This window comes from Oratosquilla oratoria, chromosome 12, assembly GCF_046742065.1.
Source record: "Oratosquilla oratoria isolate Oo_2021 chromosome 12, ASM4674206v1, whole genome shotgun sequence".
NCBI lineage: Eukaryota > Metazoa > Arthropoda > Malacostraca > Stomatopoda > Squillidae > Oratosquilla > Oratosquilla oratoria.
The window spans coordinates 8,853,915-8,879,596 of record NC_134788.1 but is presented as its reverse complement, the minus strand read 5'-3'; the positions used below and the strand labels follow the sequence as shown (position 1 = coordinate 8,879,596).

The 25,682-nt window shown below is 37.7% G+C and overlaps 1 protein-coding gene across 4 annotated transcripts in view; it reads right to left on the bottom strand.

The window, feature by feature from the left end:
• The window catches only part of LOC143030944 (uncharacterized), a 169,688-nt gene that overhangs the window by 18,129 nt on the left and 125,877 nt on the right, over positions 1-25,682 (bottom strand). The window contains exons 6-9 of one of the 4 annotated variants that reach the window (XR_012966956.1): positions 21,844-21,918; positions 15,668-15,753; positions 15,102-15,251; positions 14,700-14,836 (exon numbers count right to left, since the gene is read on the bottom strand). Coding sequence is in view for 3 of the 4 variants with exons in the window: in XM_076194236.1 (XP_076050351.1) it covers positions 14,720-14,836; positions 21,844-21,918 (192 nt within the window). In the remaining variant the exon portion in view is untranslated. Of the gene's footprint in view, positions 1-1,464; positions 14,837-15,101; positions 15,252-15,335; positions 15,754-21,843; positions 21,919-25,682 lie in introns of those variants that run through there. The other 3 variants (XM_076194236.1, XM_076194237.1, XM_076194235.1) reach the window with 3 other exon arrangements.

The window sequence follows — 25,682 nt, the reverse complement described above, 5'->3', positions numbered from 1 at the left end:
TAAAACGCCAAAATGTTTGATCAAACACCAGAAAAATACGTTAGTCCTCGCTTTGCGCGAGGACTGACATCGTATTTTTCTGGTGTTTGATCAAACATTTTGGTGTTTTATGATTTTTTTGTTTTATTTGACCAAATGACAAGAATCTTGTCATCGAAGTTTAATGGGTTAAGGCCTCCTTCACCCCATCCATCCATCTCATTCTTAGCCTTCTCCTCATGTTTACTCTTCCACCTCTACCTCTCACATTCCTTTAGGTCTTTTTCACTCATTCTTTCCATATGTCCAACTCATCCCAATATTCTTCAATGAACTCTATCTGCCAGCTCTCTTCCCATCCCTACTCTCTGCCCCACCTCCTCATTGTATCAGTCATTCTCCTCTGTACTGATTCTAATGAAATAATATCCCCTCTATAAGACAGAGACCAAAACTGTACCACATAGTCAAGGATGGGTCTAACAGCAGATAGAGTTTTATAACTACCTCTGCACTTTTATTTGTAACTGTCCTAGCAATGAAAACTCTTTCAGCTCTATTCCTGGTGCTAATGCACTATTTCCTGCATTTAAGGTCAGGACTCACTAGCACTCCCAATCTCTCTCGCATTCATTTTCTCTAAAAAATGTGTTATCTAAGCTATATCTGCTTTTCGGTTTGTGTTAACCTATGTTTATTACACTGCACTTTGAGATATTGAAGGTCATTTGCAGTTACACCATGTGAACAATTTGTCTCTTTCTGCAGTATCCCTGACCTATTTTGGTGTCCTACATTAATATCATCCACAAACTTATAATAAACAATAAGAGTCCCAAAACCAAGCCCTGGGGAACTCCACTAGTAATATTCCATCCGGATTTTACATTGCTAATGGTGACCTGCTGTTTTCAGTCACTAATCCATGGTCTAATCCATTCAAACACTTTTCCTCCTATGCCATAGGCTTTGACTTTATTTAGTAGCTCTTTTGGGCCTTATTGCCAATTATGGTAGAAAAAATTATCCAATTCTTTTGTCCTCAAAATGATCAAATATAAATTTCATTATTCCTATCTAACCAAATATATGAAATACACCCAAATTTTCACATTTATTTAAAATCTAAGGGTACATTAAATATACAAGAAAGACCCTTTCACCCATACAAGGAGGTAGCCTGTGAAGTAATGCTACCTTTCACCCAACCCACACACATTTGTTTTGCTTTTTATCTTAGCTCCTTGTGGATGAAGTACCATCCCTGTCCTCTACCTACTGCCAAGACACAGCACACACAGCAGGGCTTGACAGCCAAAATTGATTTAACTCCACAGTTTTACTACATTACTACTCTCCCTCTTCATTAACTTGTTAAAACACTGAGTAGACAAAAAGATATCCTTTCAGGCCATGCTAATGTATCTAAAGGTAACTGGAAATAAAACCATGCAAGCTTTTTTTGTTTTATTTATGTAGGAAAAAGCTATATAAAAATATATACTATATCATATATACAAAGCACACACATGAGCTGAATTAAAAAAAAACTAATCGAGGTTAAATGTGAAAATGAAAAGATGAAAAACAATGATACCACCAATAGTGAGAATTTGAAGAGGTAAATCACAAAATAAAGGCAATGTCTGAAAGAATTGAAGAAAATTTATGTGAGGAAAATTTGCAGATTAAGAAATGGAATGAAAACAGAAAACAAAGAGATAGCTTTTAAAGAAATAGTACAGCAAATGCAAGAAAATGCAAAAGACACAATTATTCAAGTAATCAAAGAAAAAGCAAATGGAGTCAAAGATACAGTGGATAGAAAAAAGTGTATTGTAGTATATGGATTAAAGGAAAAACATGGTCTGGTTAGGTACTTGAGAGAAAAAGCAGAAAAAGAAATAGAAAAAACAATTCTAATAGAAGTACATGATGATGACCAAGAAGTAGAAAAAGAAATAGAAGTATATACAATGGGACAATATTCAAAAGAAAGAAATTGACCTCTTAAGATAAAACTTAGATCACAAATGGTAGCAGAAGACATACTAGAACAATCAAGTTAGCAAACAGTGAACATTACAACAATATATGGATATGAGAAATGAATATTGAGGAAAGAGAGTGAGGACACTAAGAGGTGAAGCTTGAGAAAAAAAAAAAAAAAAAAAAAGCGAAGAGAACAGACCAAATGCATTGAAATGAGATGCTGAAAGATGGAGGTAACCTGGTACTTATGTGAGATTTTAACTGCAAAGAAACCTGTTGGGAAGAGATGACAATGAAAGGCAGAGAGGACCTATGGGGAAATGTATTACTTGATATGATCATAGAACATACAATGACACAATGGGTAAAAGAAAATACAAGATATAGAAGTAATGAAGAACCGCTGAGACTAGATTTAATATTTATGACAGCCTGAAATTGTGGATAAAATTGAATACAAGACACTATTTGAGAAGAGTGACCACATACTAATAGAGGGTGAGATAAAGGAGGAAATATATATGGAGAGAAATGAGAAATACAGGAAAGGAAGACTGATGTACCTTGAGAGAAACAGACCTTGAGAAAATTTAGAAATTCTTTCAAAATGCTAATTGGGAAAAACTCCACAATGAAGAGACACAAGTTGAAGAGAAATGGATGATTTTGATGGAAATTATAATGAAGGAGTGGATAAATACGTACCAAGGCAGAAACAGGAAAAGGTGTATATTAAGTGCTGATTCAACAGAAGATGCAGTGAGGCAAAAGATAGAAGAGATAAAGCTTTGAAAAGATGGAAAAAAGATAAGAAAAAAAATGGAAAGTGGCAAATACATATCAACTATAGAAATGAATATGTAAAGGTGCGCAGAGAGGAAAAAAGAAACCACAAAAAAAAAAAAAAAAAAAACATCACAGAAAAATGTAAAGATCAACCCAATCTATTCTATAGATATGTGAATGGTAAACTCAAAAATAAACAGGAAATGGTGAAACTACACCATGGAAATATAGAATATAACGAAGATTTAGAAATGGCTGAAGTTATGAACAATCACTTCAAGTCTGTTTTCACTAGAAAAAGTACAGCATTTGGATGAAAGAAGTGAAGTGCAATCCCCCCATGAGGGAAATGAAAATAAAACAAAACAAAAATAATGGATCAATTAAAGAACCTTGATGTCAAGAAATCACATGGATATTAAAAGAATGTAAATAAGAATTAATGGACAAAATATATAACATAAGTTGCTCATTAAAAGAAGGAAAATACCAAAGGACTGGAAAAATGCCAATATCATACCAATATATAAAGAAGGAAACAAAGAAGAACCAACAAATTACAGACCAGTCTCCCTTACAAGCAATGTAGCCAGAATTTGTGGAGAACTGATCAAGAATAGATCAATCAAACACCTGGAAGAAGACAGTATAACCCAACACAATTTGGATTCAGAATGGGAAGATCATGTGCCACAAATTTAATCTGTTTCTACTCAAGACTAATCGATATAATACAAGAAAGGGATGGATGGGCTGATTGTGCTTTCCTAGACTTACAAAAAGCCTTCAACAAAGTACCACATAAAAAAAACACCAGCACATGAGTGAAATTATGTGAAAAGATTGTGAAAGATCAATGGACCTAATACCTTGAAGAGATGAATATTCTGATAGATAGTAAGATTGGCTTCAGATCTGGAGGGTCATGTGTGTCAATCCTTTTAACCCCTTCCATACGGTGCCGCACACGTAGGCGTCATGGGGAGCGAGTGTATTCGCGAGGCTGCCATATCGGCGTCTTGATTATATTTATTGTAGTCGCCCCTCCATAATGACATTCTTTCTAATTCTTTTGTAATCGCATTTTCTATGGTTATCAAAATTCACGGGTGAAGAGAGAACGATCGATATAAGCGGTGACTATATTTTATGATGCGAGTATTATTACGACACGTCGTACGGCTGGCATTGGCTGCTGCCACCGAGATCTAAGTCCATGACGCCTACGTGTGCGGCACCGTATGGAAGGGGTTAAGCTTTTACTTGGGAGTGAATGATGTGCTGCAAGAGAGAGAGGAGTGGGTGGACTTAGAGAAGGCATTTGATGAAGTACCTCACAGTCGACTAATGTGTAAATTGGAGTGCATTGGAGGACTGAATGGCAAACTGCTAGTATGGATGAAAGACTTTTTGAAGTAAAGATACATGAGGACAGTGATAAAGGATAAGAGGTCAAGCTGGAGAGCAGTAATGAGCAGAGTTCCATGAGGTTCAGTGCTTGCACCAATAATGTTTCTTGTCTATGTCAATGACATGATGGAAGGAACAACAAGCTAAGCCAACTTGTTTGCAGATGATGCAAAACTCATGAGAAGATTGAAAAACGAGGATGGTAGACTATTGCAAAAAGATCTAGATACTATTATTGCATGGAGCCAAGAATGGGAAATGAAGTTTAATTTAAAAAAAAATACAAAGTACTGGAAATGGGCAATAGTGGCAAAAGGACATCCTTAAACTATTCCTTGGAAGGTAAACCCATTATAAAAGCAAAAGAGGAGAAAGACTTGGTAGTCATAATAAAAGACAACCTATCTCCTGACAGACATATCAACAGGATTGTGGGAGAAACATGTGGACTACTGCAGAAGATCCATTATTTGGATGAAGAGATGATGAAAAAAATCACTGAAACCCTGATACATCCAAGACTGGAATATGCATCAGTACCTGTAGTATGGTCCCTACACAGAGTTAAAGATATAAGTGCAATTGAAAGAATACAAAGGGCAGCAACTAAACTGGTCTCCAGCCTGGCAGATAAACCACATGAAGAATGACTTGTACTGGGTCTACCAAATTTGAACGATCGAAGAGAAGGAGGCTACACGATTACAGTATTTAGGTCACTAAAATGGTCAGATTGCACTGATAGAAGAGATCTCCTGATTTAAGATGGAAGGGCTTTGAAAGGTCATGGGAGTAGATTAAGAAAGACAAGATAAACACAAGAGGAAAGAACATAAAAAAACATAGCTACAGGAGAGATCTGAAGAAAAACAGTTTTCCACACAGAGTGGGAACAAACACTGGGAACAAACTGGACGAAAAAATAGTTTTGGTCTTATTAGTGTAACTAATATATTTAATCATTTCATCATCTAAGTAGTCAAATGCCACTTTTATGGACCTTAATAGGTTGAAGGTTTCTCCGACTATTTTATTGATATTTTGTCCGGTGTCATGTCTTTGCTGATTATTACTCCAAGGTCTCTTTCCAAGTTCACTTTTTTTTACTTCTTCTTCACCAATTTTATCATTTCTTGATATTCTATTTTTACTTCTTCCAAACTCCATTATACTAAACTTCTTGATATTTAAGTTCACTTCCCACTTTAGATTCCATTTCCAGATTTTGTCCAGGTCTAACTATAATGATTCACAATCCTCCTCTCTTCTTACTTTAGTATTTTTGCGTCATCTGCGAAGAAATTCATATAACACTCTACTCCTTCATCCATGTCATTTATATATATGGCAAACATGATTGGAGCCAGTACCGAACCTTGCAGGACACCACTTATCATTTCTTCCCAATTTGAGTATTTGTCTCTAATTACTACCCTCATTTTTCTCCCAGTCAGGAAGTCTTCCATCCATTCCAATAATTTTCCTTTGATGCCACCTACTGATTCTATTTTTCTTATTAGTTTCTTGTGTGGTACCTTATCAAATGCTTTTTGTAGGTCTAGAAAGGCACAGTCTGCCCATCCATCCCTTTCTTGTATTATTTCTATTAGTCTTGAATAGAAGTAGATCAGGTTTGTTGTACATGATCTTCCTTGTCTAAATCCAAATTGATTTGGATTCAGTATAGTTTTTTCTTCCAGATGTTTAACCCATCTACTTTTGATAACTTTTTCAGATAATTTTGCTACTGTGCTTGTTAGGGAGGTCTGTAGTTGGTTAGATCTTCCTTGTTTCCTCCTTTCTATATTGGTACAATATTTGCATTTTTCCAGTCCTGTGGTACCTTTCCTTCTTTGGGTATTTAATCATATTGTATATAGCTTAGGTGATATAGCTCAAGTTTAAACAACACATGCGTTCAAATTTAAATATGATAATTAGAAATCTAGGATATAGATTAGTTGGAACTACATGAATTGGAGTCTAGGTATGTTAGAAAAATTAGAGAATAGGAGACAGGACTCAATGAGTGTTGCTCCTTTCATGTATACTATCATTAGGTAAATACACAGTGTGTTGCAAAAAGACCTAGACATTATCTTTATATGGAGCCAAGAATGGGAAATCAATATCAATACCAAAAAATGCAAAGTATTGGAAATGGTCAATAGCTGAAGAAGACCATCTTTAAACTATTCCTTGGAAAATTTACCTATTACAAAAGCAAGAGGATAATGATTTGGGAGTGCTGATAAAAGACAACCTGTCACCTGATAAACATAACACCAGGATTGTGGGAGAGATGTATGGACTGCTGTAGAAGATTGAAGTGACTTTTCACTATATGAACAAAGAGATGATGATAACTCATCAAAACAATAACCTGTCCAATACTGAAATATGCATCTGTGGTATAGTCCCCACATAGAGTGAAGGATATAAGCAAGATTGAGAGAATACACAAATAAGGCCTAGACTGGAATATGTGGTGACATTATGGTCACCCAGTACCAAAAAGAATATAAAAGAAATTGAAAGAATCCAGAGAACAACCACACAAATTGCTCCAGCACTTTCAAACCTGTCATATGAAGAGAGACTGGCTAAATTGGAGTTACCAACTTTGGAGCAAGGAAGAGAGGGGCGACCTACTGACCATCTATAGAATCATGAAGGGTAAGGAAATACTCGATAGAGAGGGCTTGTTAGATTGGGACAAGAGAAACACAAGAAGGGAAAGAAACTCAAAAAAGATAGTTATACAAGAGATCTGAAGAACTGTTTTCCACACAGAGTGGTGGACACTTGGAATAAACTGGATGAAACAATAGTGTGTGCAAGGACCATACACAAATTTAAGAGCAGACTAGACACTGTGAGGTACAAAGGCGGGACACTATGAGCGTAGCTCCCCTTCCCGTAAGATACAACTAGGTAAATACAAAGGGAAGCAACCAAACGAGTCTCCAGCTTGGCAGATAAACCATATGAGGAAAGACCAAAAGCACTGAGTCTGTCAACTTTGAAAGATCAAAAAGAAAAAGGTGATATGATTACTGCACTGTATTCAGGTTATCTAAAGGGACAGATAGCATTGATAGGGGAGATCTCTTGATTAAGGATGGGGGGGCTTTAAGAGATGGCAACAGATTATGAGAGACCACATGTCTAAAAGATGTGAAGAAATAGCATTTTCAATATATATGAATAAATACTTGGACTAACTTAGATGGTTATATAGCCCAAGCTGGAACAATACATCAATTCAAATCTAAATATGATAATTGGAAATCAGTGATATAAATAGTTGGAACTGTACGTGAATTTGAGGCTAAGTATGATTAGCTGGAGAGTAGTAGACAGGACCCAAGGAGCTTTGCAAGTAAGTAAATATAATGTTGGTGGTCAGACAGTAAAGACATCTCTCAAGCATCTAGGTGAAGTTAAAAAAAAAAGGGGAGGAGCAACACAGGTGTTCTGTCAAATTATGACTATAGGCAATTCACTCAAACAATCTCAGTCAATTCTGCATTTTTGGTTGGCAGCCCTGCTCACCCTTCCCCCCCCACCCCCCGCTGAGCTGGCTGAAACTTCAAGCCTCCTTAAAATATTTTCATATTTCTTCACTTAGCTCAGTGACTACACAAGTTACATGAATTTCATGTACATCTAGGGATGAAGCAGTCCTTGTTCACCTATTTCAAAGCTTTCCACCTCGATAGTAAAAAGAAAGTAATTATAGTGAGTATAAGATGAGGAATATAATTTTAATGTTTATACAGCATTTTACTTATTATTGCTGTGTCCAGTCATTATGAGGCTGGTTGTAAAATTTAACATGTCTTCTGTGATATATAATAGTCATGAATATGACTGCGCTTTCACATATCCCATAAAGTGACACATAAAAGGGAAAATGAAAGGTTTATATGATTATCTTTTGATACTGGATGGGTGGCGGGAACCACAGTGTCTTGCTCCCTCCCTCCCTCCACCCCAATCAATCTCATGAGTCAAAATTGAACTTGACTTACACGACTTGAGTACATACCACTTATGGTTTTTCAATCTCAATTAGTATATGTCTTTCATCATCTCGTATTCATTATCTTCTTGAGTCTCTGAATACGGTTGTACCAACATATATGGTTGGAAGAGTGACACTCATATCAGAAATAGAAATATGTAGATATGAAAAAGTTCGTGAGTTGCATCGTAGCGAAGGGTGAGCAGGGCTGCCAACCAAAAATGCAGGATCGAATGAGATTCTTTGAGTGAACTGCCTATAATTTGTTTAAAACAACAATGTTGTAATTATTAAAAGTGGTAATTGGTAAAAATTATACCAGATATAGAATTACGAGATAATACAATGGAGAAAAGAAAATAAAGGAAGATCAAAATAACAAAAGGAGGTGAGAAACATGTTACCAATATGGAGACACTGAATGAATCCAAATTGGTTCTTGACAGCAAAAAACTAAAGGATAACAAATCTGGAAAATTACTATTAGAATTAGGAAATGTTGGATCTGGAAAACAAGAATGAAAACTATTAAGTACACCTAGGTCTCTTAATCCAGTACTTGCCAACCACCACTTGTGCAGCTGTTTGGGCCCAGGACATAAACCCACTTCGGGAATTGGTGTTTTATGTCCTGGGCCCAAATGTCTGCAAAAGTGGCAGTTGGTGAGTGTTGGATTAACCCCTTCAATACAGGCCAAAATCTCGGGGGCAGCATTAGCTGCCAGACATGCGATGTTGCGTCATAATACTCGCATGATAAAAAATAAAGTCACCGCTGTATTAATCATTTTCTCTTTCACCCGTGAATTTTGATAACCATAGAAAATATGATGAAGCCAGTTTACAGAGTATGGGGGTCACGCAGGTACACCTACAATAAATATAATCAAGACGCCGACGTTGGCATCCTCGTGTACCCACTTGCTCCTCATGACGCCTACGTAGGCATCACCGTATGGAAGGGGTTAAGAGACCTTGGTGTACCAAAAGTAGGAGAAATTAAAGAAGAAATCAAATCAATAAAAAGATATACGGATAATCACATGACAAAAATACAAACATATACCAAAGGCTTTTTCTCCCTTACAAGTGAGACAGCCAGAAAACAAAGACATAAAATCCACTATTACCCATTCCATCCCCACATACTCCATTCCCATTCACCCCTCTCCCTCCCACTTATCTCAACTCCTCCTGAATGACGGATCATCCATATATCTTGCCCAATGCCTTGGTCAGATGCAATCCAGCAAGACACAGTACATCCACAGCTAGGCCGCTTCATTTAATCAGTGAACCCCCATCTAGGTCCCTTCATGCAGAAAGAGTAGATGGGAAGAAATCCCTTTGGGTTGCATCAAAATATCATTCACACATACCCCCCCATCCCCAACCCACTCCCTTCCATGCATCACAGTATCATCTATACACAACCATTCTCCACTCACCCCTATCTTCTGTTTTCTCCCTTCCTTCCTTCCTCAATGGCCCTTTAACTCCATCCATCCATCTCACCCTTGGCTGGCTCCTCATGTTCATTCCTTCCACCTCTGCCTTCCATACCTCTTTTACTAGTTGTTCTTCACTCATTCCTTCCATATGTCCAAACCATTCTAATACTCTTTCATCAACCCTCTCCCAACTCTCTTTCCACCCTCGCTCTCCTTCCTCACCTCCTCATTTCTCACCCTATCCAGCCTAGTAACCCCTACCATACTTCTCAGGTATTTCATCTCAAAACATTTAACCACTTCACTACGGGACTTAAATCTCGCGGGCAGCAGCCAATGCCAACCGTACGACGTGTTGTATTAATACTCGCATCATAAAATATAGTCACCGCTTATATCGATCGTTCTCTCTTTCACCCGCGAATTTTGAAAACCACAGAGAATGGGATTCAGGTCACATTTGGGAGAATGTAAAAACACAGGGGCGACTACAATAAATATAATCAAGACGCCGATATGGCAGCATAGCGAATCCACTTGCTCCTAATGACGCCTACGTGTGCGGCACCGTATGGAAGGGGTTAAACTCTTCCTCTCTCATGTTCCATGTTTCTGCCCCATACAGTGATGTTGGCACAATCACTCCTTCATACAATTTTCTCATGGAATCCATTCCCAAATGTCCATTTCTTATTACATTTTTTAATCCACCAAGACATTTAATTGCTTCTCTCAATCTACATTCTATCTCCACCTCCATTCCTCCCTTTCCTGATACATTCATACCCAAGTATCTAAAGTTACCCATTTTCTCCAGCCTCTCTCCTTTAATACTCACTTCTAATTTGCTGCCACATTCTCCCCTTCTACATCTCATCACCTAACTTTTACCCACATTTATCTTAAACTTCCTTCTTTCACACACCTTCCCAAACTCTGTCACTTTGTTAATACCTCCTCTGATCCTGCTACAAGAGCAGTGTCATCAGCAAACAACAACTGGCTTATCTCCCACTTTTCTCTATTTTCTTTAACCATCTCCAATCCCCAACCTATTACCTTTGCGTTTACCTCTCACACCATCCCATCCATATATAAATTGAACAGCCAAGGTGACATAACACATCCCTGGCAAGTCCCACCTTTACCTCAAACAACTCACTCTCTCCATTTATAAGTCTAACACAGGCTCTACTACTCTCATAAAAACTCTTCACTGCTCTTAACAGCTTTCCTCCTATCCCATATATCTGCAATACCTCCCACAGTGCCTTCCTGTCTACCCTGTCATAAGCCTTTTCCAAATCCATAAAGACCCAAAAAACATCCTTACCTTTTCCTAAAGCTTTCTCACATATCTGCCTTACCACAAAAATCTGATCCACGCAACCCCTACCTGTCCTAAACCCACACTGTTCCTCACCAATTACTCCCTCTGTTCCTCTCCTAATCCTCTCAATCAAAACCTTCCCATAAGCCTTCCCAACTACACTCAACAAACTGATCCCTCTGAAATTACTACACTCATACTTGTCCCCTTTTACCTTGTAAAGTTGAACTATATAGGCACTCCACCAGTATTCTACCTTCTTTTAGACAAACATTAACAACCTTACCAGCCAGTCCACAATCACTGTGCCTCCCTTTTTTAGGCATGACACCTCTCCAACCCAAGTGTCTTACCTGCTCCCATCATTTTATTAACTGCTTTCACCACATCTTTCCTTATTTCTCCTCCATTTTTCTCATTTATCACTGGCACTTTCTCAGCACTTCCCACTGTAACTAACTTTTCCTCCCTATCCTCCTACACATTTAGTAACTCCCTAAAATACTCTGCCCATCTTCCTCTTCTGTTGTCTCTTCCATTATCATCTCTCCATCTGCACATTTTACCTTTTCTTCCCTACTTGATTAGCCTCCTCTTGCTCTCTTAATTTCCTTACAAAACATCTTTTTATTACTTTCAAATTAAATTTTTCTGTTATACCCATCACATCTGCTCTCCTTTTTGCCTCCTTTCTTTATCTTATGCTTTACTTCTCTTCTCTTTGTACCTCTCATATGATCTCCTCGTTCTATTTTGTAACCAATCTTTGAAAGCTCGCTTCTTTCCTACAACCTTCTTTGCCTCATCATCCCACCACTCACTACTCTTCCTTCTATTTCCTCCCATCCGCCTTGTTCCACACACCATCTTTCCACACCTTGTGACTCCCTCCTTGAAACATCCCCAATCCTCCTTCACTCCTACATTTACTCTATCCTTTACTCCCTCCCACTGTTCTCTCAGCTTCTTCTTGTACTCCTTTTCTTTTTCATTTAAGCAATTCACTCTAAGTACCTCCCTACCTTCTGTCCTTTTCCTCATTCTCCATCTATCCTCTACTCTCAACTTACCCTCCACCAAAAAATTATCTGATATTCCCCCATTCTCTCCCCTTAGAACATGTGCATCCAAAAATCTTCCTACCCTTCTCTTGGTTACCACTATGTAGTCCTTTAACCTCTTCAGTACGGGCCAAAATCTCGCGGGCAGCATTATCTGCCAGACGTACGATGCGTCGTAATAATACTCGCATCATAAAATATAGTCACCGCTTATATCGATCGTTCTTTCACCCGTGAATTTTGATAACCATAGAAAATGTGATGAAGACAGTTTAGAGAGTAAGTCATTACGCAGGGGCAACTACAATAAATATAATCAAGACGCCGATATGGCAGCCTCGCATATCCACTTGCTCCTCATGCCGCCTACGTATGCGGCACCATATGGAAGGGGTTAAAGCCTTATCTACCACCTTTCCATCCACCACTCTACCATATGTGCCTATGCTTGACTTTCTTCCTAAACACTGTATTTGCTATCATCAACTCTCTTCCTAGACACATCTTCACCTTCAACTCTCCACTACAATTTGTTCCTGGAACTCCACACTTCCTAACTACTCCATCTATTGGGTCATTTCCTACCCTAGCATTAAGATCTCCCAATACCTCTACATTGAGAAATATAGGAGAATTAAAAGATAAATTGAAGAATATACTAATCAATTATGAGAGAAAAAAATTATTTGGATTTAGAAGTAATAAAGAATGATGACAATAAGCTGAATAAGAAAAATATCAAACTGGAGGACAGTGTGAAGCAAAATAATGAAAAAACCAGACTCAATGAAGATAACATTAGAAATAAAATAGGGGCAAAAAGGATAGTTAAAGCTAGAAAAATAACAATTTCAGTTAAGAAAAATTAAGGAGCAACAAAAAGAAGAATATGAAGTGATGTGGTCACCATATATAATAGAAATAGAATACAAAAGGTGGCAACCAAGATGATCCCTGGCCTAAATGACAATATACATAAGGAAAGACTGAAGAAACTTGGACTTTCCACTTTGGAGGAGTGAAGAGACAGAGGTGACATGATTATATCTAAACTGGAAGCAGGTTTAGAGAAAGTGGACAGAAAGGATTACTAATATGAGAAGAAAGATAGATAAGAGGTCATAGAAAAAAAAACCTAATGTTTAAAAGATTCTAAGAATAGCTTTCCACACAGAAGTGTAGATTTGTGGAATAAAATGGATGCAAAATATAACCCAAGTCAACACTATAAAAGAATTCAAGGCAAGGTTTGACAAATGGAGAAAAACAGATGGGACCCCATAAGCACTGCTCCAAACTCTTATATTGCAACTGGGTAAATACATACACACACTATATCTCACTAGCAGTGATGGCCTGGACATTCCCTGGTTGAGGGGTTGTAAAGCACAGGTGTGTGGAAAAGTTTGAAGTAGTTCCTGATGTCAGACAAGCACAGGGATACCTGGCAAACTGTGCACACCCACAAGGTCTGGTGCATGTTCCTCTTCCAGAAGCAGTGTTTGAAGGCCTTTTGGTCATAAACATGGTCAAGTGGTTCCTGAAGGTGTCACATCATTGCTGTATAAATGGTAGTGCTGATTTCTAGCCTTTACTGGGCTTCATTCTCTAAAGACTGCCTCACCAGCCTTGTCAATAGTTTTTCAGTCATGGCAAACCTGAATATCTCTAGTATGAAAGTCTTGATGGACATGGGCTTCTCTCTAAGAGCCTTGCAGCCACCTTACAGAGTATCCAGATATAACATATGCACAGGTCCACTACATAGCCTAAAAGCTTGATATACCACTTTGCCCTCATTGGTGTTTTGTACAGGTGGGTAAGCATGTCTGACTTGTCAATGCCCCCAAGTTATACTCCTTGATGACACTGGGACAGTGGAACTCCACCTTCTTCTTCTCTTGCTTGTCATACCTTGAAGACATTCTGGACTGGTTCCACCCCTGTATCAGAGGACAGTAAAGCGACTACCTCGTTATCCTTCCACCTCATTACAAGAATGCCATTTGAAGAGCAGTAGTCATATTTTTCCCTAGGCTCTATTTCTTTTCCATTTCCTTGATATTCATCAGCTGTGGTTCCCCTATTCTGTTCACTCTTGCTGTGCCTACATATCAATGGCCATACCTCTCCTTCAGGTTCTCCACCAAACTGAGACTTGTCAACAATTGTCTGCAGAAATGGCTGATTGATTAGGGTTCTTCAGAGTCTTCACCTGGGTGAGGACTATTTTGGTGCTGACTAGGAACTCTGACTCCTCCATGGTCAGTTCAGTTAGGTGGCTGGTGAAGGTTGTCTCTCCTTAGTAAAATATGTCAACGGATGAATCCCCCAATGCCTGTCCTGCAGGCATTATCAACTTATCAACCTAATTCTGTACATACTGCAGTAAGTTCCCTTCTTTGGTCCTTTTGCAAGTCACTATCACCTTGCCCACTGATTGGAATGGAGTTACACCAACCTGGAGGAAGTGCTTGGTAATGGAAGAGAAGATGGGTCAGATCTCATAGAACCTGTCCATAGATGCCCAAGTATTATTGTTTTGAGGACATGACATTAGCCACCTGTGGAACTCTCATCAGTGAACCCTTATAATCCTCAATACTTGGCTACTGTGTCACATCCATGTATGTCAAGACTCCCCATTTTATGACTATCTACAGTAAATGTTGTATTAAGATGTTCACGTCCTCATCATCAATGTCATCGTCACCATCAAGCTCAAGGTATCAGTGCTGGCCTGAGGAGCAACCCACTTGCTCTTACGAAGCCTCCAGCTGTAGAACAATGTGGTAGGGACCTGACAAGAATGAGAAAGGACTTAGTCATTGTTATCATTATCACACTTCACCATCATCTTTGCACCATCACTATCAAACACTCAAGCAAATTATTTATGTGATAAAAGTAACTGATAAACACTATATACATAGTTCTTATAAGCCATGAACATTATATTAGCCATACATATCACCAGGGACCATTGACAGGTACCTGTATGTGGTGGTCCTGCAAAAAAGTGGACAGTAAAGCTGCCCACTTTCAAAACCCATCAACCCCCTCACCTCCATCAAGTGATGCACCCCTAAGGAGCTGATACTTGGTCTTCAGACTGGGCCCAAGCTCTCCTTCTCACAACTTCAGCTGTGGTTCTTACACTTTCACATATGGAAAGCTGACAGCTAGCGAATCCTCCCCTCCCTCCTACCACTCAGCTGGTGACATAGAAACAATCCCACATTAATACAACACAGGCAATAGTCCAAAGTTTTTTCCCAGAGAGATCTATGGGATGGCCTAAGAACTGTTGCCAGTCACTGTGGGGCTGCAAATTTTCCACTTAGTGAAATTCAAGGCAATTACATGTCACCATTATAAATGCACTTGAAAATGTTCACCATAATCATGCTTTGAACCAGCAATAAGACCTAAACAAGCCCTGGTCACAGGGATTTCAGGCACTATAGCCCAAATGAGCACAGCATGGTCACAGGGAGCTTGGGCACTAATCCCATCTGGGGTTCACACACCATTTCATAATATTTTTCACTTTTTTTCCTTTAATATCTCACCAGTTTAAACATGAAACACAATCATTTATCTATGCTATGCAAAATTTTCAAAGACTTACCTCTATTACTAAAGTTGTGGAGAGGAAGAGATGCATGGCACACTGTGATGACACTGCCTCACATATTGCTACCCAAGTCAAGCCTCCTAAATCGTAGATATTTCTGATTGGCTATGACATAAATTGAGAAGTGTTTCTAATAGCTAGAATGAACCTACATCCTCAGTCATAATGTCTGTGCATGACACATACATAAACATACATATTTTTGGTGTCCTGTGTGAGTTAAAATCATCTCCAGGTCATCAGATATGGGTACTGACTTCATAAGTTTTATATAGAGAATAATTTAGGAACTTTAGTGACATCCCTGCCAACCAAAGTCATGTCGATTTTCTTAACTACATTAATAACTTGTTGCCTCAAGTTTCACAAAATTTTCACTAAATGGAAAATCCACAACCATATAATGGTTGGCAATGGTCCTTGGGCACTCCCACCGATTTCTCTGGGAAGAAACTTCAGACAGTTGTCTGTGTTGGATTAGTGTAGGACAGTCTCCATGTCACCAACTGCAAATGGTAGGGAAAGTGGAGCAGCTGCTGGCTGTCAGCTCTCCACATGTAAAAAAGTGTAAGAAATACCACTGGAGCTGATAGAGATCCTAGGCCCAGTCCAAAGGCCAAATGTCAGCCCCACAGGGCTGCATCTCCTGATGGAGTTGAGGGGGTTGACAGGTTTTGAAAATGGACAGTTTTACTGTCCATCTTGCAGGACCACTACATTTAGGTATCCATTATTGGTCCCCAGATTTTCTTTCACAACTGGAAACTATTCTTCATAATATATATATATATATATATATATATATATATATATATTATATATATATATATATATATATATATGTGTGTGTGTGTGTGTGTGTGTGTGTGTGAAAAAGGTAGTAGCCCAAACCTCCACTGGGTCAGGTCGACAATAGAGCCTCACAACCTTTCCCGGTTCCCTTCCTGACCTTATACTCTGCGTATATATTCTTGTATTATTTTTTCATTTCTATGTACCCTGAGGATGTCTGAATAGACAAAAGCACTTGGTCATCAGTTTATCTTTTTCCTTGGTGGTTTTTTCCGCATATGTGTGTGTATGTGTGTATATATATACATATATATATATATATATACATATACATATATATATATATATATATATATATACATATACATATATATACAAACGTACATACATATATATACATGTACAAATATGCATATATATATATATATGTATATACATATATATATACATATATATATATTATATATATACATATATATGTATATATATATATATATATATATACACATATATATATGATCACTTATAACTTCCTACAAAAGAGAGGAATGTCTGTTGAGGAAGGACAGGAGAGGCCAGAAAATAGGGGTGAATGGAGAAGGGTTTTGTATGGATGATGCTGTGATGCATTAGGGGGAGTGGGTGGGGGATGGGGGGTGAGGAAGTGTGTATGAGAAATAATTTGATGTAGCCCAAAGGGATTTCTCCCTGTCTTCTCCTTTTCTGCATGAGGGGATGGAGAGGGGGGGTCGCTGAATCAATGAAGCGGTCTTGCTGTGGATGTGCTGTGTCTTATGACACTGCTTCTGACCAAGGACAGTGGACAAGATGCAGGGATGACCCATCATCCAGGAGGTGCCAAGATGAGAGGGAGGGAGGAGGGTGGAGGGGAGTGGAATATGTAGGGGATGGAAAGGGTAGGACTGGTTTCTATGCCTTTTTCTTTTAGGCTACCCCCCATGTAAGGGGGAAAAAGTCTTTGGTATATGTATGTTATAACTTCCACTGTCATTCCTTTCTACTACCATCTTTAACTCTTTTACCATCTCTATCACTTCATCTCTTCAGCATGATCATGTCCCTAGAATAAAAGCACTGGTTATAACTAATAATGTATTAATATTCTCTCCATGTTGTTATCATTTTCTCCTTCAATTTGTTTTAGTAGGGTGCCTTCAAAAAATGTTCCAAACCTTTCAGTGGTGTCTTACTCTCATCAACCATTTTACATTTTTCCCTTTTCCTTTTGCAATTCTCTGTTCTCTTTTCAACTATTTTCACACTTATATAAGCAATACTTTAGTTTCTTTTGTTATTTTACATATTTCTTCACCCTGCCACGTATTCAGCAACCATTCTTAGGTTTTTTTTTACCAGATACCTCTATTTTTGCAATAATAATAACAATAATAATAATAATAATAATAATAATAACAATAATAACAATAACAATAACAATAATAACAATAATAATAATAATAATAATAATAATAATAACAACAATAATAATAATAACAATAATAATAATGATAATAATAACAATAACAATAATAATTAATAATAAAATAATAATAATAATAATAATAATAATAATGATAATGATGATGATACATTAAAACAATGGTAATAATTATTCACAAAGTAGAAAAACTTGCAGCCCTACAGCACCTGATAACAGTCCCTGTGCCCTCCCACAAATCTCTCAGGAAAGCTTTGGACTGTTGTCTGTGTACTGATGTGGGACAATTTCTAAATCACCATGAGTGATTAGATGTAAGAAATACATTTGAAGTTAACAGAGGGTTTGACAGGTTTTGAAAATGTGAAGCTCCACCTTCTTCTGTAAAATTCTACTAATGGGCACTTCCCATCCATGCTCTGAAGTTTCTTTTGCCTTTCTCCTCGTTTCTCTCAAGTTGCTTTGGATTCTTTGTTCGTATCTTTCTATCACCTTTACAGCTATCCTTCATTTAACACACAAGTTTTCTACAAGTTTCCACTGCAAGAGAGACCTGGAGCAATGACCATTTCTTTGCCTGAATGATCCCATATCCTTTCTCCCACCCCATCATTAAACTTACATCCAAGAACCTCTTCAGCTCTCTGTCTATGAGTGTTCTTGACCTTCCAAAATATGCATTCCACACAATTTGCTGTCTTTCCAGAAATATCTATACTATTGTTGAGACATTCTGACAGGTTGATGTAAGCGGAGTAGGAAACACAGGAGTCTTATTCTTGAGTTTATTCCTGACTAGTTTCGCAGGTACGCTTTTTGAAAAAGCATACCTGCAAAACTAGTCAGGAATAAACTCAAGACTAAGACTCCTATGTTTCCTACTCCGCTTACATCATTTATACTATTGGTTATATTACACTATTCTTTCATTCTACCATCCACTCCAAATTTGCCTCATTCCACCCACTATTCTCTTATAATCGCAATCATGGGAAGACAAGAGAAGGGAAACTTGGGACTCTGAATGTGCCATTATTAGGTGACTAGCACTACTTGATTGGTTTCAACTAATGTCTTTCTCAAGAGTCAGTGAGTCTTACGTCTTGAAAAAGACACAAATCAAGTAGAGTTAGTCACTTAATTAAGGCACTTCCAGTGTCCCATGTTTACCTTCCCTTATTTTCCTATACCTGTCTGTACAAATTCTACTAATCACCTTTTATGTTTCTTACCATCACTTACGACCTATTAACCATATATTCTATCAGTTCACTTTCTGTCAGAATTCCATTTCTTTAGGCTTTCCATATGATCCAATTATACCTATTATAACTAGGCCTACCTCATATTTGTTTGATTTCAATTTCACCCACAACATACTTGAACTTATTAAACTGAAAATTTAACATCTCTGATCTCATCCAAAATCACAATCATTACACTTTTTTTTTCATTCTCCTAAATATGACTGTCACCACCACCTTTCTTTATCCTTGTCCTTGGCTCCACTTTTTCCCTTTTCTTTTACCTCTATCAGTTTTTTTTCTCATTTTCAGTATTGCACTCAGTGAATATATCCTCCATCCTCTGTTTCCACCCATCTCTTTTGAACCTTTGTACATTCCATCCATCACTTTTAAACTCATGAGTAGTGAGGTTCTCCACCTGAGTAAAACTGCCTAGCAGTACCCACAATATGTAAGATATCACTCCACAATTAATAAATCAAGACAGTTCTTAACCCTCTGGTTAGTGGAGAAGTTTTCTTTAGCTGAATAAAGTCACCTGCTCACTAACAAAATATGTAAGGTGACACCACTCAAAACAACAACTTAACATATGAGGTGAACCTGATCATGGGGTGATTTCAACAGCCAGTAGCAAGAACAATACTTAACCCATTAAACTCCGATGACAATATTCTTGTCATTTGGTCAAATAAAACAAAAAATCATAAAACACCAAAATGTTTGATCAAACACCAGAAAAGTATGTCGTCAGTCCTCGCTTCGCTCGCGAGCGAAGCAAGGACTGACGTCATACTTTTCTGGTGTTTGATCAAACATTTTGGTGTTTTATGATTTTTTGTTTTATTTGACCAAATGACAAGACATCTTGTCATCGGAGTTTAATGGGTTAAGTGGCTTAAGTCAAGGTTAACCAGTTAAGAAAGATATCATCAACTTTTTAACAAGTGAAGTTTTTCACAGATAGATGAAATCACTAGATGGCAACTAGATCAATATACAGTATATCTGATATCATGTTCAACATGTTCAACAACATAAGTCAAACATTTTGACAACTAAGTAACTGCCATAGGCAGGATGAAATAATTCAACAGCAGCTAAAACAGTAAGAAGCTAAATCTATAGGGCTTTCCATCATCAATCTGTTGCCCTAGGTCCTTAGCTGTATTACACAGAAAGGGGAGCTATGCTCCTAGTGACCCATCTTGTTTCTCACAACATCTAGTTTGTTCTTCAATTCTTGTATGGTGTTTGCAAACACTATTGTTACATCCAATTTGTTCCCGACATCCACTACTCTGTATGGAAAACCATTTTTTTTTTTCATATCTCTTCTATAACTATCTTTGTTGAGTTTCTTTTTATGTCCCCTTGTTTTTCTTTTATCCCACTACAATAAGTTTTCTCTGTCAAGGATTTCCATGCCTTTTATGATTCTGTAAATGGCTAATTGATTGCCTCTTTCTCTTCTTTGTTCCAGGGTTGGTAGTTCCAGTTTAGCTAATCTTTGTTCATATGTAAATTTTGAAAGTGTTGGGGCCATCTTTGTCATTGCTCCTTGGATTCTTTTTATTTTCCTTATATTCTTTCTTGTACTGGGTGTCCATAGTGTCGTAGTATGAATGTATTTTTGTGTAGATGCAATGCGAGGTAGAAATGGCAGACTGAAGATATTTCATTAGTATGCTGCTGGAGTAGTTTTTTTCAGTTGGTTGTAATTATATGATGTGGCACAAATGGCAGGTTGAAGTTTTTTTTTTTTTTTCCAAATTGGTTGTGTTTGTGTGATGTAATGAGATGGGTGAACTGGGTTCAGGGTTCTTCCATAGAATTATGTACCTATCATTTTCATGTGGCTATGGTATGGATTTTGATATATCCTGTTACAAATCTCGAGACTTTGTCAAATATGAGAGAGAGTGAGAGAGAGAGAGAAAAACACTATCAATCTTCAAGGAGTGGTTTCTCTCAATTGAATGAATGTACAGTATCAGTCAATAAAATATTCAGTTGTAATGTCTACCCATCACACTAAATGAACAAAGCATAGGTCATGTAATTGAGATGAGTTGATGTACCATACACTTTGAATGCATGTTTGTCTTAGCTGAATAAAATTACATGGTGATAACCAGAATAATATATGTGGACTAAATTGTGATCAGTGTGTTTGGTAAGTATACACTGTACACTTGGTTGTGGAAGGTTTCCCTTCCCTAATCAAAATAGGCTAATAGCAATTAGAATAATACATAAGTGGCCAAAATCTTGTTCAACATGTTAACTGGAATAGGTTGAAAAGAGTGGAGGAATTTCCCACTATTCTATAAAATCACTCAGAGGTAACCTGAATGACATTTCAAGTCCAAATTGTAGTCAAAATGTTAAGTGAACCGAGACAAGCCCTATACAAAAGTGCCTGATGGCTGAGTAAATAGGCCACAATGAATGTGTTAATGAAACAAGTTGAATACTTTGACTGTAAGGTTCCTCCAGGCATAAAAAAACATGAGACAAAAAGTGGCCCATACTGTGGTCACTGAGTCATGACAAGATGAACTCCTGGACTACTAAAGGGTTTCCTTAAGGTGAATAAAACTGCCTCTGTGCAATCAAAAAATTACAAATGTAAGTGGCCTAAATCACAGTCAAGGTGTGGAAGATCTCACCTTCTTTGATGAAGGGTTTGTCCTTGCAAAGGTGGGGAACTCCCTCTTGTCTTCCACACGTGGGTCATTACACATCTGCAAGGAGAGACATATTAATGATGTTGATAATCTGGATTTCTTGCACATTTTGATAGATGTGGACAGAAACTGATTTAAGGATTTAACTTATTTTATTTCAGCTGGAACTTCATGGCAGACATTTGAGTACATTAGGCCAGTGTTATATTTCAATGATAGCACCTAGTCAATTGAGTTGATCTGATTACAATGCTGTCTGAATACATTCAATGCCAAAACTCCACATAATTAAAGACATCATATCTCTAACATGTGTCAAGAAACAGTTTTCAATACAGATGTGTCAACTCTTGGAATATCTTAGAAAATGATACCCAATCTAAAGCATTAGCACATTCAAAACTAAATATGATAGCTGGAGAAAATTCATGGGACCTCATGAGCATATTTCCTTTCTTATGCATTAAAAATAGATATATATTTACAATTTTCACCCTACAACCTTACCAAGCCAGATTAAGGTACTCTGATAAGTTGTAAAGGATGCATTTACTTAAAGGAGTTATATTCATGACATTCTGTCTCTTATTCTCCACTTATCATACATAGATATGAAATTGGTTATGATTTTTGCTTAAGCACTGTTTGCTTCTAAGTACTTTCAGAAGTTAATACATTTGTATGAAAAGCTGTACCTCTTAACATCTTTCAGACTTTTTTGTTCCATGACCTTGCAACTTTCATCCCAATGAGATCTTCTTTGTCAGATTTATCTATTGCTTTTAATGTTGAGTACTACTACAAGTCACCTCTTACTATTCTCTCTTCTATTAATAATAGGCTCAGAGCTTTCAGTCTCTCCTCATATATTTTGTGTGCAAGGCTAGGGTTCAATTTGGTTACTGCTGTTTGTGTTCTCTCAATCTTGTGTACAACATTTACTTTTCCTTATACGGAGACCACACCGTTACTGCATGAGTTTGGGAGTGTGGTGGGGAGAATGTTGAGAGTGATGAAGGGGCAAGGGAAGAAATAAGTGACTCTGTTGGTGTTGAGGTAAGACAGCATGTGGTGGAAGTGTCTTCAAGGTTAATGTGGGTAAAGGTGAAATTGGGATGGGAAATGTAACCTCATTGTAGTATAAAGAAAAGGAACAATGCTTGTTGGGTCCCATCTCCTACACTCTAATTTATTATAACTAGCCTTGAATTCATGTACAGTTCCAACTTAAACTATATCCTTGATTTCCAATTATCATATTCAGGTATGAATTCATGTATTGTTCCAGTTTGGGCTATATCACCTAACCTATTCCAAGTAATTATACATCTATATGGAAAACTGTATTTCTTCACATCCTTAAAATGTTTCTAATGACCTCTTAAAGCCCTATTATTCTTAATAAAATATCTTTTCTGTCAATGTAACCTATCCCCTTTAGTGACTGGAGCATAATCATATCACCTCTTTCTCTTCAATCTTTCAAAGTTGGCAGATCCAGTGCATTTGGTCTTTCCTCATATAGTTTATTTGCCAGATTGAGGAACAATTTGGTTATTGCCCTTTGTATTCTCTTGATCTTCCTTATATCATTCACTCTGTGTGAGGACCATACCACTCATGTATATTCCAGTATTGGATAGGTCAGGGTTTTGATGAATTTTTTCTTCATCTCTTCATCCCATTAGTGAAAAGACACCTGTGAGTTTTTATGAGTGCATATGGACCCTGTAGTGAGAAAAGTGATGGGAATCTTTTTGGATACAGACGCTCCTCTACTTACGTTCATTCGTTTTACGTTTTTTCGATTTTACGTTTGAACTGACTGTAAAAAAAAAATAAAAAAATTTGAGTGAATTTTTTTGTTCAGCGCGCTCTCCGTAGTTCAAACGATACTTATGCATGACGCTGCGTCCATTGTTTACATGGCACAAACGACAGACTGAACGTACCTTGCCTCCTCCTCCTCCTCCTCCTCCTCCATCATCTCAATTTATGTTGCTTGAATTTAATTGATTTGAAATTAATGTTATTATTTTACAATGTTATGTCTATAATTAATGATTTAGGGGTGCTTTATAAGATATGGTAATAGAATTTATGGATGTATAGTACAGTAACAACTTACGTTCATTTTCACGTTACATTCGGCCGTTCGGAACCTAACTAAAACGTAAGTTGAGGAGCATCTGTATATTCAAATGAGTGCTTAGAGAATTTGGGGAGGAATATAAATGTAGTGGTATTGGGGTATTTCAATGCTAGAGTAGGGGATGATCTAATACATGAAGTAGTAGTTGTTTCTGCCATTCCCTAGACTGTGGTAAAATAGTCCTGCCTCCTTGAGCAATGCCACAACTAGAATGGGGTTTCCCCAAAAATCATTTATAGAGTGTATATGGTGTTGTTGGCATACATGACTGTACAATGCAGTCTTCCATAATGTGTTGTATGGTATTGGGTAAAGTGTTGCATCTGATTCTTAATGTATATACATTTATATAACTATGACTTTTATCACCCTAGTTATTGGTTGCCAAATGTTAGTGACCTCTCATATGACCCCAAAATATCTGAAGTCATATCTCCTGAATGGTTGTCTGGGTTCACATTTCTATTTTAGAAATGTGTTTAGGGCCCTAAAACTCCCTATAAACCAAATTTCAGCAAAATTGGAGAGATGAGGATGTTAATTTGAACATTTTGTTGATCTCATAGAGAATGCCCCAAAGGGGACAAATGTAAATATAGTAGTTTTAGATGGTTCAATTTGTTGAGTGCAGTTGGAAAAGCATATAAGAGGATTAGGAGAGGAAAAGAGGAAGTAATGGGTGAGGATCAGTATGGGTTTACTAAAGGTAGAGGATGCACGGATCAAATTTTTGTAGTAAAGTAGATTTGTGAGAAAATTTGGCAAAAGGTAAGGATTTTTTCTTAGCATTCATGGATCTAGAGAGAGTTTATAACAAGATTGACAACAAGGCATTGTGGGAGGTACAGCAGATAAATGGGATAGGGGGAAAGTTGTTAACCACTTCAATACGGGACTTAAATCTCGCGGGCAGCAGCCAATGCCAGCCGTATGACGTAACGAAATAATATTCGCATCATAAAATATAGTCGCCGCTTATATCGATCGTTCTCTCTTTCACCCGCGAATTTTGAAAACCACAGAGAATGGGATTCTGGGCGCATTTGGGAGAATGTAAAAACACAGGGGCGACTACAATAAATATAATCAAGACGCCGATATGGCAGCGTCGCGAATCCACTTGCTCCTCATGACGCCTACGTGTGCGGCACCGTATGGAAGGGGTTAAAGGCAATCAAAAGCTTTTAAATGAGTACTAGAGCTTGTGTTAGGGTCGGGAATGGTGAGAGTGGGTCTGAGGTGAAGATGGGAAAGCACTAGGGTTGTGTTATGATGCTATAGCTGTTCAATGTGTACATGGATGGGGTGGTGTGGGAAATCAGTACAAAGGTAAAGGGCAGATGATTGGAGATGGTTTGAAACTGTGGAGGGAATTGGGGGGTGAATTGGTTGTTGTTGCTGATAACAATGAACACATGGCTGGATAAGAAGAGGGTCTGATGCAGTTGGTGACAGAGTTTGGGAAGGTATACGGGTAAATTCAAAGAAAATGTGGGTGAAACCGAGGTGATGAAATTACAAGAGGTAAGGGTGCAAATAAGCTGGAGTCAAATCTTAAAGGAGAGAGGTTGGAAGAACTGGATAGTTTTATATAGATTGGGTCACACATAACTGGGAATGGAGGAGTGGGAGTGGTGGTAAACTGTAGAGTGAAGGAAGCAATAAATGT